The sequence below is a fragment of the Camellia sinensis genome, chromosome 9, assembly GCF_055761805.1.
Source record: "Camellia sinensis isolate YWXY chromosome 9, ASM5576180v1, whole genome shotgun sequence".
Lineage (NCBI taxonomy): Eukaryota > Viridiplantae > Streptophyta > Magnoliopsida > Ericales > Theaceae > Camellia > Camellia sinensis.
In genome coordinates, this window is record NC_138969.1 from 176,655,076 (window position 1) to 176,673,234 (window position 18,159).

General features: G+C 33.7%; 1 protein-coding gene across 1 annotated transcript; it reads right to left on the bottom strand.

Moving 5' to 3' along the window:
- Window positions 1-15,066: 15,066 nt before the first annotated feature.
- LOC145798868 (cysteine-rich receptor-like protein kinase 10) lies at window positions 15,067-16,213 on the bottom strand. The gene is made up of 4 exons (XM_082888105.1): window positions 16,039-16,213; window positions 15,691-15,812; window positions 15,383-15,593; window positions 15,067-15,185 (listed from the first exon to the last, which is right to left on the bottom strand). Exons 1-4 carry the CDS (start codon window positions 16,211-16,213, stop codon window positions 15,091-15,093), a joined length of 603 nt encoding a protein of 200 aa, XP_082744231.1. The 3' UTR covers window positions 15,067-15,090.
- Between the last annotated feature and the right edge of the window lie 1,946 nt (window positions 16,214-18,159).

Genomic DNA, 18,159 nt, shown 5'->3' on the forward strand with positions numbered 1-18,159 from the left:
GTTGTAGCACATAGCATAATATGCATAAGAAAATAGTGTTATGCTCTTTGTTTTATTAAGAAATGATGTAACAATCTCATTTAATTACATAACATTATCAAGAGGCATTTTCATCAATTCAATCCACATACTCAAGTGTGATAAAACATTTTACTTAATGTGGAACACAACATGAATGTTATAAATAATTAATTCAATAATTTATCAATCAAAAGCATTTTATGAGATGTATGCCAATATAATCCATATTCAAAAGATATTCAATAGGATAGATGCAATGTCTCTACAAACGTATGATACTTCTTTTCATTTAGACATTGTTGATGGATCATAATCAAGAAATTTTACAACTCATTCAAATATTCTAATGTAAAGCATATAAGCATGAAATTTTCATATTGAGTATATTCTTGAGATCACAAATGTAGAATTCAAAATATTGATAGTATACATCTCAAAAACATGCTATGACATCAAAATTGATTCTACAAAGATATGACTCAAAAAGGAATTAACATATTAATATGAAGTCATATATAAGATGTGAAAAGTATACTCACAAAAAAAATTTATCACTTCTTATCTCTTTTTCATAGCATTAGATGACATGATATAAAATGTTAATGAATACATGAATCATTCATATTCTAATAGGCATTCATCAAAATAATATAATTATCATTTTTGAGTTCAATGAATGTTTGAAAGAAACTAGCAGAACATGAGTTAGCAAACTTAGTACAATTAGGTTACATGGAAGCAATGATTATACATAACCTATTGTACACAAATTACACCTTAAAGAATATAGAACTTTAAGCTTAAAGATGTGTTAGAAGTTTTACCTTCATTTACCTCTTTTGTTCATCTTGGTGATTTTCATTTCATCATTCTTCTTCTTGTAGGAACTGATTTTGCTCTTTAGATTGAATACTCTTGTTGTGCATTTCCTCTCGAAGTCCTTGGTGCTCGTTTGAGATTCCACCTACAAAATATCTTGATTTCTTTTTTGGTACTCATACTTTCTTGGGTCCATGGGGATTAGTCTCATGAACATTTAATCTTATAAAAGGTTTAGAAGGATCAAAACTAATGCCTACTTTGTCAAAAACACATCTTTTATTTTCAAGAAGCTTGTTGAGGTTTTCTTTTCCTTTTACAAAATTTTCAAGAGTTTTGTTTAAATCCTCAACATTGTTTTTCAAAATGTTTTTCTCATTGACAATAGATGTAAAGTCATTTTTCAAAGTAGTATTTTCCATTTTTAAAACACCCACATCATATGAAAGAGAAGTAACTAATTTCTTTAATTTAAAATTCTTAACACAAACATTTCTAAATATGTCATGTAATTCATTGAAAGTATTTTCAAGTTCTACATAATTAGAAATTACCTTATCTTGAGTGGATTCTTCTTCTCTAAGAGCCATGGGACACAGGTTGGCTACTCCATCATTTTCTCCCCAAATGGCTTCCTTTTTGCTGCTATCCATCATTGAAAGTTCATGAGCCATGAGTGGGCCTAGGAGTTCTTCAATGCCTAATTTTGTTAGGTCTTTTGCTTCTTAGATAGCTGTAACCTTAGATTCCTATTCATTTGGCAAAGACCTAAGTATTTTTCTTACAAGCTCACAATTAGTATAAGATTTACCAAGAGATTTTAAAGCATTAATAATATTGGTAAATTTATAAAACATCTCAAAAATAGATTCAAATGATTCCATAGTAAAGAGTTCATAATCATGAATAAGCATGTCAATCCGAGACTCTTTTATTTGGCTAGTTTCTTCATAGGTAATTTCAAGTTTATCACAAATCTCTTCAGCAGTAATACGCCTAGAAATTCTATTGCACTTATTTGCATCTAGTCTACTCACAAGAATAAGCTTGGCTTTAGCATTAGCTTGAAGAAGTTTATAATCACGCTCAACAAATTCATCCTCAAGTTTAGGCACACTGATATGGTCTACTACCTTGGTAGGGATTTTAGGACCTTTAGTGATAATGAGCCACAAAGCATAATTGGTAGCTTAAAGACACAACGCCATTTTTTCTTTACAATAAATGTAATTACTACCATCAAAGAGAGGTGGCCTATTGCTAGCTTGTCCTACAGCAAAGTAAGTAGAATACATAGTTGCTATGGATAAAAAACTCAAGATTGTTAAATCTAAACAAGAGTCCCAGGCTCTGATACCAATTGTTACCCAAAAGACAACCTAAGAGGGGGTTAAATTAAGTTTTTACAATTAAAAATTAATAATACCCTAATAAAAATTATGACTAGCACAATAGATAAATATAGTTAATGAAATAAAAATAATTAAAACAAGTGTTCTAACAACTATGTCAGTTAATGATTTTAGCACAGTAAAAATGTGAAATATAGTTACAGCAATTTAAATAAAATAAAGAGACAAGGGAGAGAGAGGTAAACAAATTTATAGTGGTTCGGTTTTAACTCGGCCTACGTCCACTCCTCAAACTTCACATGAGATTTTCCACTATGCACTAGCTTCATGGGGGTGCTAACAACCTCTTTACAAATGAAGCAATCCTCCACGGATTTCACACAGACTTTCTAAGTCAAGAACACTAGTGTACTACGCTCTTACAAGATTGAAAAGAAAGTGTTTTTGCTTTTATAGAAAGCTACAAGAATTATCTCTCAAAGATAGATATATAAAATGAAACTTTGATTTTTCCGTAAATCTCACACAGGAAAGATAAGTTTAATACTATAAGGCTCAGTGTATAATTTCTAAGAGAGGACGTAAACAAAAATTGAAGAATACTTCTCAGAGAATTTTTCTGAGAATAGATGTGATTGATTATAGATCAAAAAATATTTTCTGATTTTTTTTTTAACTTGTTTACATTAGAGGCTTTGGTATATATAATTAAACTTATAGCCATTTATAGTCGTTGTATTCATTTGAATTTATAGTCGTTTATAGCCGTTGTATTCATTTGAATTTATAACCGTTTATAACCGTTGTATTCATTTGAATATCTTCCACTTAAACCTTTTGGCCTGCTGCTGTGCTGGGCTGTTTAAACCTTTTGGCCTGCTGCTATGCTGGGCTGTTTAAACCTTTTGGCCTGCTGCTATGCTGGGCTATTTGAACATTTTGGCCTGCTGTTGTGCTAGGCCGTTTGAACCTTTGTTTTGGGCTGTTTGAATCTCTGATTTAATCAAATATTAAATACATTCTAAGAACATTTAGGATAAAAGTTTTAGGTAAGAAATAATGGGACAAAATAAATTTTGATTCTATTTTTCTCTTTCAAATAAATTAAAACATAAAATTATCAAAATAAATGTTGATTCTATTTTTCTCTTTCAAATAAATCATCAAAATAAATTTTGATTCTATTTTTTCTCTTCCACATAAAATAAAAACATAATTAAATAAATCATCAAAATAAATAAGTCTAACAAGTTATAATCAAATATTACAAATATTATCACTTAGACATATGATACACACATTTTTCAATGTATTTATTGTAGAATTTCCCTGAACTCTATTGTGTATTTCTCAACATTCAGTTACAAAAGAATAGATGTTTACGTGGTGCTTCAATGGCTATATAGGCCAATTCAAGTTATTGATAAACTAAATTGAAGCATTTTTTATACATTGTAAATTAGATTAATACAATTTAAATATTAAAAACAAAATTGAAATACAATTTAAACATTAGGAATCAAAATGTCACAGCATAAGACTCATATTTTGGAACTAAAAATATAACTAATCCACTATAGTGTTTTGATTTGATTTGTATTCATCTCACACTGTAAATTTATCCTTGAACCTTGATATGTCGCAGACTTCTCACATTGTCTACGGTCTAATTCAGAAATTGTTACGTCACTCACAAGACAATGGTATTGACTTGTTTGTAGATTGATCTAACTCTACACCTTGTCCTATATTTAACTCTGTTTTACTAGGAGAGAAGAATGCAGGTTCATCAGGAATTGCTAGGGTAATAGTGTAACTGTTGAGCATCAAAACTACTGTTGCCATGGAGGGCCTAGCGTCTGGGTCTTCTTGAACACACAACAAGCCAATATGGATGCATCTGGAGACTTCATTTCTCGAATATGATGCTTCCAAAGTTGGATCCATCAATTTCAATGGTGTTCCGTTCTTCCAAAGTTTCCAAGCCTGAAACAATCTATCACAAACGTCTTGTGGATGTGATGATATAGGCACTAAGAAAGAAATAGTTGTAATGTATTGTTGTTACTCACATAGGTAAGCAAGGTCCTCAACGTTGTTTGATTGATCAAAGTCATTGATTTTCTTGCCACTTATGATCTCCAAAACAAAGGCACCAAAGCTATAAACATTGGACTTAATGGAAAATTGTCCATGCATTGCATATTCCGGAGACAAGTAACCGCTGTAAGCAAGCTCCATTAGTTTATCAATATAACTAGAAAGCAACAACCAAATCCATCTAACACTCATTTCGAATTAAATCAGAAGTATAACAATTGAGGACATTATGTGCCAATATTCAACTAAAAAAGTGCAGTCCATAGAAGAACGTGTAGGAAACTAGACATAATATGCATCTCTGTTTTTGTTCAAATCCAAAAGGGAGTTTTTTGAAGAGTTAGTTTGATGTTTTACTTGAGATTTCCTAACTTAACCAAATTATGGTAAAACAATATGAGGTTTTTGGGGAGAGAAAATTTACAATGTTCCGACTACTCTATTTGTATTTCCTTGAGATTGATCCACACCGAAGATCCTCGCCATGCCGAAATCTGAAATTTTTGCATTCATGGTCCCATCTAACAAAATATTACTAGCTTTGAGATTGTTGGAGAAAAATGGTTGAATAAGAAATTGCCTCGTAAATGTGTATATAACTCACACATTTAAGGCTCATCAGTTTTACAAAATTGATTGGGCACTTTTGCTAGCATTAGTTGCCAGCCTTGATGGCTAGAGGCTCCTCCTCTCTCCCCCGTGGTGTATAAAAGAGGCCCTATTCCTTGAAAAGATAGATAGAATTTTTCCTTGACATCCATACACTGTCAGTCTACTTCTCCTATAATTTTCTTCCTGAGAGAGAGTGCTGCCGTTGTCCGTTCGCTAAGCTAATCAGGGTGCTGCTGTTGTAGCTGGTAAAAATCGTCGTATCCTGGGAAGTAGACACCGGCGTACCTCCAGCATCCAACGGTGAGGTGGCGAATCTATTTTAAGGAGACTGTGGTATTACACAGGCTTCGGTTTGCTTCCTTTAACCATTTTATATTTTATCTGTATTTTATTCAGCATGTTATTTTTCCTGGGATTGAAGGTTTGTTTTGTTCATCTCATAATTTTACGATATGCAATGTGAAATTATGTAATGTGAGTAGTTTTTCCTAACAAACTTAAAATAGATTCGACGTTTATCATAGAATTAGATTAATAGATTCATAGGTGTGTGTAATAATTTTGCATGTAATTGGCCACTGGTAGTACTAGCGAGTTAATTGGTTTATTAAATGCATGTACACAGGGTTAAGCTTTTGATTTTGCCATTTTGTGTATGCTACTGTTTGATCTTCTCATGGCATGGAATAGGCCACTGTTATCAATAGGAAAGAAGAGTTCCACTGGTGCAACATTAATTCACTGTATTTTCTAATTAATTTATTAATTTATGGTGTACCGGTTCATGCCTTGTATTTCTAGATTTACATGCTTCTAGTTCATATGCTTCTAGTTTACAATATAAATTACATGTTCATTCGGGTTTAATTTTTAGTGTAATTTACATTTCTAGCATGTTTATTAGGTAGTAAATTTTCATGTAACTTGTACCTATTAATCTTTAATTTAGGTGTGGAGTTGTAAAGTTTATAACTTGTCTATATTTAAATTCATGTTAATTTCTCTAGAATTATTTGCATATTAATCATGTCATTTGCAATTCTTGCCTAGTAATGTGATTTACGTATTTAGGAGTTATAAAATGTTTGTAACTTGCCTCAATTAATTACATGTTTAGTGTACCATAAGTTCATATGCAACCTTTACCAATTTAAAATATGGTTTAATTATATTTAATTTAGATCTGTAACTTATATAGTTAATTACATGTTTATTATGTAATTAATTTTTTACAGTTTTTTTTAGTTTAAATTCTAGATGTGTAATTTAAGGGTTGGTTTTAAACTTTACTTACAGTTATTTATTAGTTTGTTTGCTAGTACCCTCCCCTTCAATCACTACTTTGCCAAAAGCAAAGAAAAGCTGAGGGAGGTTTTGTTTTATTTTGCTGCTAACTCTTTATTGCAGGAATACCTATGGAAATGGAAAAAAGGATTAATTTGGACTAAATATTTGAAGCAATTGTTTGCTTGAGTGTTCATTTGTGGTTATTCACCAATATGTAAAGCACGTTTTATTTGCTTGTAATTATTGTAGCAATTTTGTTGTAATTGCTTGTACAGTTTGGAACTTGGTGTGTTTAACCTGTAAACATAAATTTCAGAACATGAAACTTCATGTTTCGGATCATCTACCATATATATCATCAAGGAAACAAGACTAAAACTTACCCGAATCCATCAATGAACGGTTCAACGGAAGCGTCTGATTGTCAATAAAACCTTTGATACAGAATCTGAATCCATCGATGAACGGTTAAACGGAAGCGTCTGATTGTCAATAAAACCTTTGATATTGACTTTGTTAGAGCCTTCTAATCCTTTCCCTTTGGTGCCTTATGTTTCTCCTTGAGAGGATTTAGAAAAACAAACAGTGTTCTTATTTTTCCTTTGGGAAGGAATAGGGACCGTAACCTTTTAAAGGTTGTAATTGGTTTTCAAAACTGAAAGGTAATGAAAACCAATAAATTAACCATTATTGGTTTTAAAACTGAAAGGTAATGAAAACCAATAAATTAACCATTATTTGTTTTAAAACTGAAAACCAACTTTAACCAATATGTTTTAATTTCTATTTCTGCCCCTCATAGAAATAGAAATTATACAACTAGTATCTACACATTAGGTTCATAACACATATACCCTTAAGCCTATTAACTAAATTGAATCACTTAAATTGTAGGCTTCTTATAAATGATAAGACCACATTTAATTATGTGGTCCCATTGAGACATTATCTAACAATCTCCCACTGGACCACGTATGTATCCTGAAAAATGTGCTTAACTTTAGTGAGCTCAGAAATTTGTTATCATAACTTGAGGGTATCCAAACAATCTTGTCCATTAACTATAGTAATATAGGATCAAAGCGGTCTTCGTTACATCAATCGTAACTCGACCCACCAATGGTCACGTATACTAATACAGCTAAATGACATAGATCAATCATGGATGCGTAGCATGGAAATTACATGTGATGTGATCCATACATGCCTATTTCCAACTGGTCCTACTTAACTTTATTGAGATCAATACTTCACAGTACGTAACAGAGTGTAATAAACTGAATACTTTATTTCTGTAGAAATTAATCTAATTATATAGATAAAACTCAAGGCTGACATAAAGCAGTAATATAAATACAAACTCCCACTAAACCAGAATGTTCTCAAATAGAACAACACCCATCTGAGCAGTGTGCTCATGAAAGACCTTGGGTGGTAGTCCCTTCGTAAGTGGATCCGCTATCATGGAGTTTGTCCCAATGTGCTCTATGGAAATCTGTCCACTCTGCACTCTTTCTTTTACAACTAGGAACTTGATATCAATATGCTTTGATTTTGTCGAGCTCCTGTTGTTATTGGAATATAAAACTGCAATTCCTTCTTTTTTGAGTAAAGCCTTTGGCTACAAGACGTGCCTTATACCTCTCCACATTACCATTTGAATCCCTTTTGGTTTTAAATATCCATTTACAACCTACGGGCTTCGCACCAACTGGTAATGAGACAAGTTCCCAAACTTTATTGTCTTGCATAGACTTATATTCTTCATTCATGGCTTCTATCCACTTATGAGAGTTGGAACTTTCCATGGTTTGACGAAAGTTGATTGGATCATCTTTCGACATTCCATTTTCTACCTCATGTTCCTGGAGATATACAATATAATCATCTGAAAATGCAAATCTCCTTTCTCTGGTGGATTGCCTTAATGGCACAGATTCTTGAGGTTGAGGTTGTAGAGGTTGTTCCTCAGGAACAATTACCTCATCTTGAAATAATCTCTAAATAAATTAATTTAATGACAACATCTCAAGATACCTAGCACAACATTAATACCAAGCCTTTGGGTAGTGATATTAACTGTAAGTGGTATTCTTGTTGTAATGATCAAACATTGACAATAAGTTATGTCAAATAACAAATCTATCTTTTGATGGATTTATTATTCACATTAGGTTTTCTTGACAATTGGCACATGTTTATCACCACAAAATGTGTGTGTAATTCTGCCAAGTCTTAATCATGTCTTTGGACCGATAAATACCCGCATGAGATACACAGACATGAACTTCAAAACATTCCATATAAAACAATCTAGATAAGAGAGATCACTTTTGTGACATCTTGTTTGAATTGACTTATATTGAGAATGTTAGAAAATTAAATTTCTGTAGACGTTGTATGAAATTACATTAAATTTAAAGATTTCTAAATTTGTGACCCCGTATATGTTATATAATCTGCAGCAATCCCAATTATATACATATATATATATATATATATAAACACATGATGTTATCCATTTGAAAAATGAACCGCCCATCCGAATTATGTTCCATTTCCAGAAAACAAAACAGAATTTGCAGCAGAGGAAAAAAAAAACAGAAAAACAAAAAACAGAATCTGATTCCAGGAAACTAAATAAGATGAATAAAAGCATATCTATTCTGATAATACACATGATATAACCGCTCTGATACCACTTGTAAACATAAATTTCAGAACATGAAACTTCATGTTTCGGATCATCTACCATGTATATCATCAAGGAAACAAGACTAAAACTTACCCGAATCCATCAATGAACGGTTAAACGGAAGCGTCTGATTGTCAATAAAACCTTTGATACAGAATCTGAATCCATCGATGAACGGTTAAACGGAAGCGTCTGATTGTCAATAAAACCTTTGATATTGACTTTGTTAGAGCCTTCTAATCCTTTCCCTTTGGTGCCTTATGTTTCTCCTTGAGAGGATTTAGAAAAACAAACAGTGTTCTTATTTTTCCTTTGAGAAGGAATAGGGACCATAACCTTTTAAATGTTGTAATTGGTTTTCAAAACTGAAAGATAATGAAAACCAATAAATTAACCATTATTGGTTTTAAAACTGAAAGGTAATGAAAACCAATAAATTAACCATTATTTGTTTTAAAACTGAAAACCAACTTTAACCAATATGTTTTAATTTCTATTTCTGCCCCTCATAGAAATAGAAATTATACAACTAGTATCTACACATTAGGTCCATAACACATATACCCTTAAGCCTATTAACTAAATTGAATCACTTAAATTGTAGGCTTCTTATAAATGATAACACCACATTTAATTATGTGGTCCCATTGAGACATTATCTAACATAACCTAGTTCATCTCTTGGAAAATTTAATTCTTAAAGTTGTTTCCCATGGACTAGGAGTCAACATGCTCTTGAAAGTTTTGTCTAAGGTTAACTGGGTTTTAAGTGGGACCGGTGTGACCCCTCCAGTCTTCCTGAAAACTTTCCTGACCATGTTCGATTCTAGGTTGCGTGGTGAGACTAGTTTTGAATTAAATTTTCAATTGTGGGATTTTCTAGTGTTAAGTTTGATTTCTGGAAATACAGAATAATGAAAATTCTACTGTAATTTTTTAGAAATAGCAACTGTCTCTGATGCTGTTACTGCTGGTGGGGATTCGAACCCGGGGCGACTGGCTTGCCAACCCCTGCTGTGACCTCTGTGGTCAATCCTCCTATTGTTACTTCGGTTATTCCAGGAGGACCGCTCGATCATCACGAGCGCCCGGAGAAGTTCACAGGAGTGAATTTCAAGAGATGGCAGCAGAAGATGCTATTTTATTTAACTACTCTAAGCCTTGCGAGGTTTCTGAGTGAAGATGTACCAGCCGTAAAGGAGAATGAGCAAGATAAACAAAAGCTCATGGCTCTGGACGCTTGGAAACAAGCAGACTTCTTATGCCGGAATTACATTCTGAACGGCTTGGCGGATCTGCTTTTCAACGTGTTCTATGCCAACTAAGGAGTTATGGGATGCCTTGGACAAAAAGTACAAGACCGAGGATGCTGGGGTAAAGAAATTTATTGTCGGCCGGTTCCTGGACTTCAAGATGGTGGACTCTAAAACTGTCCTGAGTCAAGTCCAAGAGTTCCAAGTGATTCTGCATGAGATACATGCAGAAGGGATGGTCCTAAGTGAGTCATTCCAGGCAGCTGCTTTGATTGAGAAGCTGCCTAACGGCTGGAAAGACTTCAAGAACTACTTGAAGCACAAACGAAAGGAGATGACAGTCGAAGAGCTCGTTGTCAGGCTCCGGATTGAAGAGGACAACAGGAAGAAAGGAGAGAGTACCTCCACTGTCAAAGCCAACATGGTTGAGCATGGCGAGTCCTCAGGGGCGAGGAAAAAACCACCGACAGGAAAAAGCTCAAAGTTGGGGGCTAGAGGAGGAATCTCCAAAAGGCCAGCCTACAAGCCAAAGGAGCCTACTTTTAGGTTCGATGGCAAATGCTTCAACTGTGGAAGTGACGGGCATCGGGCAGTTAATTGTTTGAAGAAGAAGCCCTACAGGAAAAACCCTCCCCAACACAAAAACTGGGCACATATGGCTGAAATGGAGGAATTGTCACACGATGTGGACGACATGCATCTGTCAACCGTCGTGTCAGAAGTAACATGGTGGGGTCAAACCCGAGGGAGTGGTGGATGGACATTGGGGCCACTCACCATATTTGTGCAGAGAAGAGAATGTTCACAACTTTCGAACCGGTTTCAAACGGGGAGAAGTCGTTTATAGGAAACTCTGCAACCTCAACTGTTGAGGGTAAAGGCATGGTGATCCTGAAGATGACTTCAGGAAAAGAACTGACTTTGAACGATGTCTTTTTTGTGCCGGACATTCGTAAGAACCTTGTCTCGGGGTCTCTCCTAAGCAAGCATGGCTTCCGCATGGTGTTTGAATCAGACAAGGTCGTGTTGACCAAGGGCGGGGTCTATGTGGGGAAGGGATATATGTCAGGTGGTATGTTTAAATTGAATGTAATGACACTTATCCCTAAGATTAATGAGAAAGCTTCTTCTTCTACTTATATGCTTGAGTCCCCTAATTTATGGCATGGTAGATTGGGTCATGTAAATTTTGACTCTTTACGTAGATTAATCAAGTTAGATCACATACCATCTTTCAAGATTAATCCACAACACAAGTGTGAAACTTGTGTAGAAGCAAAATTGACAAGGTCTTCTTTTCATTCTATTGAAAGAAATACCCAGCCTTTGGGTTTAGTGCATAGTGATGTGTGTGACTTGAAAGTTGTACAATCACGTGATGGCAACAAGTACTTCATCACTTTTGACGATGATTGCACTAAATACTGTTATATGTATTTGCTTAAAAGTAAAGACGAGGTTATTGATAAATTTATTCTTTTTAAGAATGAAGTTGAGAATCAATTAAGCCGAAAAATCAAGGCATTGAGAAGTGATCGTGGTGGTGAGTATGAATCCCCGTTTGTCGAGACTTGTGCTCAATTTGGGATTATTCACCAAACCACAGCGCCTTATTCGCCTCAGTTAAATGGTGTTGCTGAGCGGAAGAACAGGACACTGAAAGAGATGATGAATGCAATGTTGATAAGTTTTGGGTTGCCACAGAACTTATGGGGGAAAACAATTCTCTCCGCGAATTATATTCTTAATAGAATACCACGGAAGAAAGTGGACAAGACTCCATATGAGTTGTGGAAAGGTCACAAGCCTTCATATAAATACCTACGAATGTGGGGGTGTTTTGCAAAAGTGGCGGTACCTACACCCAAGCGGGTTAGGATAGGTCCGAAAACCGTGGGCTGTATTTTCATTGGTTATGCACAAAATAGTAGTGCATATAGATTTCTTGTGCACAAGTCTGATATTTCAGATATACACAAGAATACTATCATGGAATCTAGAAGTGCATCTTTCTTTGAAGATGTATTTCCGTGTCATCCCCAAGACAGGGTTTCGAGTTCCATGAAAGAAATAGATGATCACGAAGACGATCACATAGATGATCATATGGATGATCAAACAGTTGATCAAATAACTGATCAAGTAGATGATCAAGCTGATGAAGTAGATGAGCCAAGAAGGAGTAAAAGGGCTAGAACCACAAAGTCTTTTGGTCTAGACTTCTTGACTTATATGTTAGAGGGAGAACCTCGAATGTTCCATGAAGCTGTGACTTCACTTGAAAGTCCTTTATGGAAAGAAGCAATTAAGAGTGAGATTGACTCCATCTTACAGAACCATACTTGGGAGTTGGTTGATCTACCCCTAGGCAGTAAGGCCTTGGGGAGTAAGTGGATCTTTCGAAGAAAGATGAAAGTGGATGGGTCAATTGACAAATATAAAGCTCGGCTAGTTATCAAAGGATACAGACAGCGAGAAGGCCTGGATTACTTTGATATGTATTCACCTGTGACAAGGATTACATCCATTCGCATGGTGATTGCAATAGCAGCTTTACGTGGTTTAGAAATACATTAGATGGATGTAAAGACAGCTTTCTTAAATGAAGATTTAGATGAAGAAATCTACATGGAGCAACCCGAGGGGTTTTCAGCTCCAGGAAAAAGTAAGAAAGTCTGTAAGCTTGTCAAGTCATTGTATGGTTTGAAGCAAGCTCCCAAACAATGGCATGAGAAGTTTGACAATGCTATGTTGTCAAATGGGTTTCGAATCAATGAGTGTGATAAGTGCGTATATGTTAAAGACACTGACAAAGGTTATGTCATTTTGTGTCTATACGTTGATGACCTACTCATTGTTGGTAGCAATGATGAAATGATTAAAGCTACAAAAAGATTGTTAAACTCTAAGTTTGACATGAAAGATATGGGCCTTGCAGATGTCATTCTGGGTGTTAAGATCACCAGAACATCTGGTGGTATTGTACTTTCTCAAGCTTATTATGTTAATAAGATACTTGAGAAATTTGGAAAGCCAGATACAAGTATGTTTAGGACACCGGTAGACTTAAGTCTATATTTGACCAAGAATAATGGTGAGAGTGTCTCTCAACTAGAATATTCTCGGGTCGTTGGGAGTTTGATGTATCTGATGAGTTGTACAAGGCCGGATATCGCCTACGCTGTTAGTAGGCTGAGTATATACAAGAGTAATCCTAATGCTACTCATTGGAAGGGCATTATGCGGGTGTTGGGGTATATCCGTTACACCCTGGATTATGGGTTGCATTATATTAGATATCCAGCGGTACTAGAAGGGTATAGTGACGCAAATTGGATATCTGATATAAAAGATTCTCAATTCACTAGTGGTTATGTGTTTACCCTCGGAGGGGCAGCCGTGTCTTGGAAATCTGCCAAGCAAACGTGTATCTCGAGATCAACGATGGAATCTGAGTTTATTGCTTTAGATAAAGCAACTGAAGAAGCTGAATGGCTTCACCAGTTTGTTGAGGATATTTCATGCTGGCCGAAACCTGTGCTAGCTATCAGTATTCATTGCGATAGCCAATCAGCGATTGGTCGGGCATAGAGTAATATGTATAATAGAAAGTCTAGACATATCCGTTGTAGACATAATTCCATACGACAACTACTCTCAAATGGAGTTGTCTCTCTAGACTATGTCAAGTCTAAGGACAACATTGCGGATCCGCTAACCAAAGGGTTAACTCGAGAGTTAGTAGAAAAGTCGTCAAGAGGAATGGGGTTAAGGCCTTTAGTAAAGGTTACCGGAACGGAAAACCCAATCTAGTTGACTGGAGATCCCAAGATCTAGGTTCAAAGGGACAACCTAACTTCGTGTAACGGGTGAGTCACTGAAGAGGTAAATCCTCGTGCCCATTCCTTTATACAGTGATGCCCTGTGGGGGTGGAAGGTTAAGCTAATGCTTTTAATGACCTTAGTGATGTGGTATAATGAAATACCGTATCTAGGTCACCTATGTGAGTGCGAAGTGGGGCTGCTTCTTTAAGAATTGCCAAGGTTGAATTCTTTAAAAACACTCACAGAACCAGGCTAGTGTTCCAGGGCCATACCGGACACACCAGCAAGAACAAGAACAATGGTTGGACTAACTCCTGTGTGAGGTCTATTGTCTCGGTTTACATAAACGGCAGAACAGTTCAAGACATCACGTTCACTGGTCAGCCAGTAAATCCGATAGGCTTTCACTACGAAAGGTTCAAGGCCAACAGCTACCTTTTTTGATGCAGGGTTAGTCTATGTGCTCTCTCTCTTTCTGAGTCTTTGTTGATAAACATTGAGCGTTTACTGTATTCCGTCAATTTTTATTCATGTGGGAGATTGTTGGAGAAAAATGGTTGAATAAGAAATTACCTCATAAATGTGTATATAACTCACACATTTAAGGCTCATCAGTTTTACAAAATTGATTGGGCAGTTTTGCTAGCATTAGTTGCTAGCCTTGATGGCTAGAGGCTCCTCCCCTCTCCCCCATAGTGTATAAAAGGAGGCCCTATTCCTTGAAAAGATAGATAGAATTTTTCCTTGACATCCATACACCGTCAGTCTACTTCTCCTATAATTTTCTTCTTGAGAGAGAGTGCTGCCGTTGTCCGTTCGCTAAGCTAATCAGAAGGTGCTTCTGTTGTAGATGGTAAAAATCGCCGTATCCTGGGAAGTAGACGCCGGCGTACCTCCAGCACCCAACGGTGAGGCGGCGAATCTATTTTAAGGAGACTGTGGTATCACACAGGCTTCGGTTTGCTTCCTTTAACCATTTTATATTTTATCTGTATTTTATTCAGCATGTTATTTTTCCTGGGATTGAAGGTTTGTTTTGTTCATCTCATAATTTTGTGATATGCAATGTGAAATTATGTAATGTAAGTAGTTTTTCCCAACAGAGATCACAGTGTATAATTCTAAGTTAGGAATCTTCATGAAGATAGAGCATCCCTCGAGCTATCCCTTCAATAATCTTATAACGTTTTGGCCAATCCAATTGTCCATGCTCTTGTGAATCTGTCGATTGATCATAATAAATGTTCAAGTTATCAATAAGCAATTGGTTACAAAATGTGTTAATGTCACACAATTTGAATGGAAACACGAGCACAAGAATGCATACAATCAAAGATCACACTCATCACAATCATGTGTTTTTATGAAACCAAATGTAAAGTGCTATTAAGAACTAGAGTTGTTTAGATTTTCCAAACCGAATAGAATGCGGTCAAGGCTTTTGTTGGGCATAAATTCATAAATGAGTATCTTCTCTTTTCCTTCCAAGCAAAATCCTCGTAGTCTCACTAGATTTCTATGTTGAAGCTTAGCTACCAGCAAAACTTCATTCTTAAATTCTTCTCCACCTTGCCCGGAGTTTTGCGATAGCCTCTTGACAGCTATCTCTTCTCCATTAATAAGTTTACCCTGTGAATATACGGCATTCATTGAAATCTTAGAATTAAATGTTATATATATATTTTTGAATAAATCAAATCTAGTATAATTAAATGCAACATCTTACCTTGTAGACATGACCAAATCCTCCTTCACCAATTTTGTTATCATCAGAGAAGTTGTTTGTGGCTGCTTGAATCGTACCAAAATCATATTGCAAGGACTCAACTGTTGTGATTTCATTCACAGCTGGACAAATCAAAAGATAAATGTAATGAATTTATTGATGATTAATGCTATATAAACAAAAATTTGTATAAAAAAATTAATACAAAGTGACATGCCAGGTGTTGATTGTATCATTCCTGATCATTTTAAAGCAAAAGCTTGTGAAAGCGTTTTCATTTTTAAAGAATGACAGTGTCAACATTTCAGGCATGAATTGTGTATCATTTTTTATTTTTATTTTTATTACCACTATCTTCTTTAGTATCATCACGTTTCGTCTTTGCTTTCCTGCGTAGGAAACAAAAGCCTATGATGAAAAGCAAAACAGAGGCTCCAACTGGAACAATGATGGCGATGAGTACTTGCGATGAGATTCCTCCCTTTCCTACAATAAAAAATTGTTCCATTGAGAATATAAACATAGGAGAAATGAATAATTTGAGGATTAACTTTACAAATCCGAAGTGGGCCATGCTCTCCTCTACAAGAAACAGTCTAGAATTTGTAATCAAATGCTAAGAATCGATGCTGATTATAATAAATTAAGTTTTTAGAGATAAAAAAATAGACACAAAATTACTTTTTAGGAATAAATTATTTTTCATAAGGTTTGAAAAAAAAAAAAAAAGACGAATTACACTAATAGTCTCTATAGTTTGGAGCTTGTGCCACTTTGATCTTGATTTTTCAATTATGATACATTTTATCCTGAATTATGAATCTTATTCTAAATAAGGACAATTGAAAATGTTATTGCTTAATTTCGAGGGCAAAATCATCAATTTGATAAAATATAAACTAATTTGACAAAAATAAATGTTAAAAAAATATTTTTGAATTTTTAGAAATTATTTTTAACCACTAAAGATAAAATTATGTAAAATTGATAAATCTTTTAGATATTGAATTAGTTTCTATTTTTTTTTAAAAGTCAAATATGGCGACAACTTTGATATCATTATTAAACCAATATATTAAATCAAAAAAATCCAAAACTAAAAAATTTCATATATTGATCCATTATATAATTATCATCCAAACACATAATAAAAATTAATTTGGTAAAAAAAAAAAAAGAAATAAATGTCTAAAAGATTTATTAATTATACATAATTTTATTTTTGATGGGTAAAAATAATTTTTAAAAATTTAAAAATTTTTTTTTGACATTTATTTTTGTCAAATTAGTTTATATTTTATCAAATTGATGATTTTACCCTAAAAATTAAGCAATAGTATCTTCAATTGTTTTTATTTAGAATAAGATTCAAAATTCAGTATCAAATGTATCACAATTGAAAAGTTAAGAGCCAAAGTGACACAAGTTCTAAACTATAGGAATTGTTAATATAATTCGCCAAAAAAAAAAAAAAAAAAAAAAAATACTGCAAGTCTCGTAATTACAATGAACTCTTTTAAAGTTTAATTCATATAACATGCAACTTTATTTTTATCAATAAGTCGTTAGTCAAAATAGATATAAATACATACATATATATATATGTCATCTATTTTATGTTAAAATGTATATATATATTTTTTAATATTTTCACACCATTTATATTAATTCTAATATATTTAACCATATTTTAAAAAAAATAATACAACTTTATTAGAATTGTGAAACTTATTTTGTTTTATCTAAACCACAATAAAGTTAAATGTAATGGAGGAAAATGGACCCGGGGGGACCTGGTTTCATTTTAATAATCTGAATTATTTATTTTATTAGATACTTTTTGTATTTTATCTACAAAAAAATTTAGGTCGATTTGATAACTGTAACTTATTCAATTTATCGCATTTTTAACAAATAAAATTTATGATTTATTTTTAAAAATACAAAAAAAAATTTGTTAAAAATGCACCAAATTGAATAAGTTACAATTATCATATTGACTTAATTTTCTATATGGATAAAATACACAACATACTTGACAAAATGAATAATTTAGATTATCAAAACGGAATCCGTAATAGATCTCATAGACCCAAATAGGGCCATCTAATCTAAAATCTGACGGAAGAAATCCTCTTCCAAATGTAATTTATCCTATAAAAATTGACCATCTATATTGTGTGGAGATGAAAAACGTTCACCTTGTATGGTTTACACTATATTTTTAAAAATTGAGTTTTTATTTTTTATAAATTTGTTTTTTTTGCTTTTAGTAATTTTTTTTTATATTTTACGTAAATTTTTTGTTTTTTTACTTATACCTAATATAAATACACTTAAAATTTATAATATTTATAAAAAAAATTAAAAAATCACCAAATACAAAAAAATATATAAGACTTCATTATATTTTCATATTTTGTTGTAAACAATAAATAATGATTTTTTTATAAAAAAATTGTACAATTT

Coding starts and splice junctions, on each gene's coding strand:
- LOC145798868 (XM_082888105.1), bottom strand. CDS start 16,213: ATGTTTATATTCTCAATGGAACAATTTTTTATTGTAGGAAAGGGAGGA. Junction 15,813..16,038: donor TGATACTAAAGAAGATAGTG/GTAATAAAAATA, acceptor TGATTTGTCCAG/CTGTGAATGAAATCACAACA. Junction 15,594..15,690: donor GATTTGGTCATGTCTACAAG/GTAAGATGTTGC, acceptor GTATATTCACAG/GGTAAACTTATTAATGGAGA.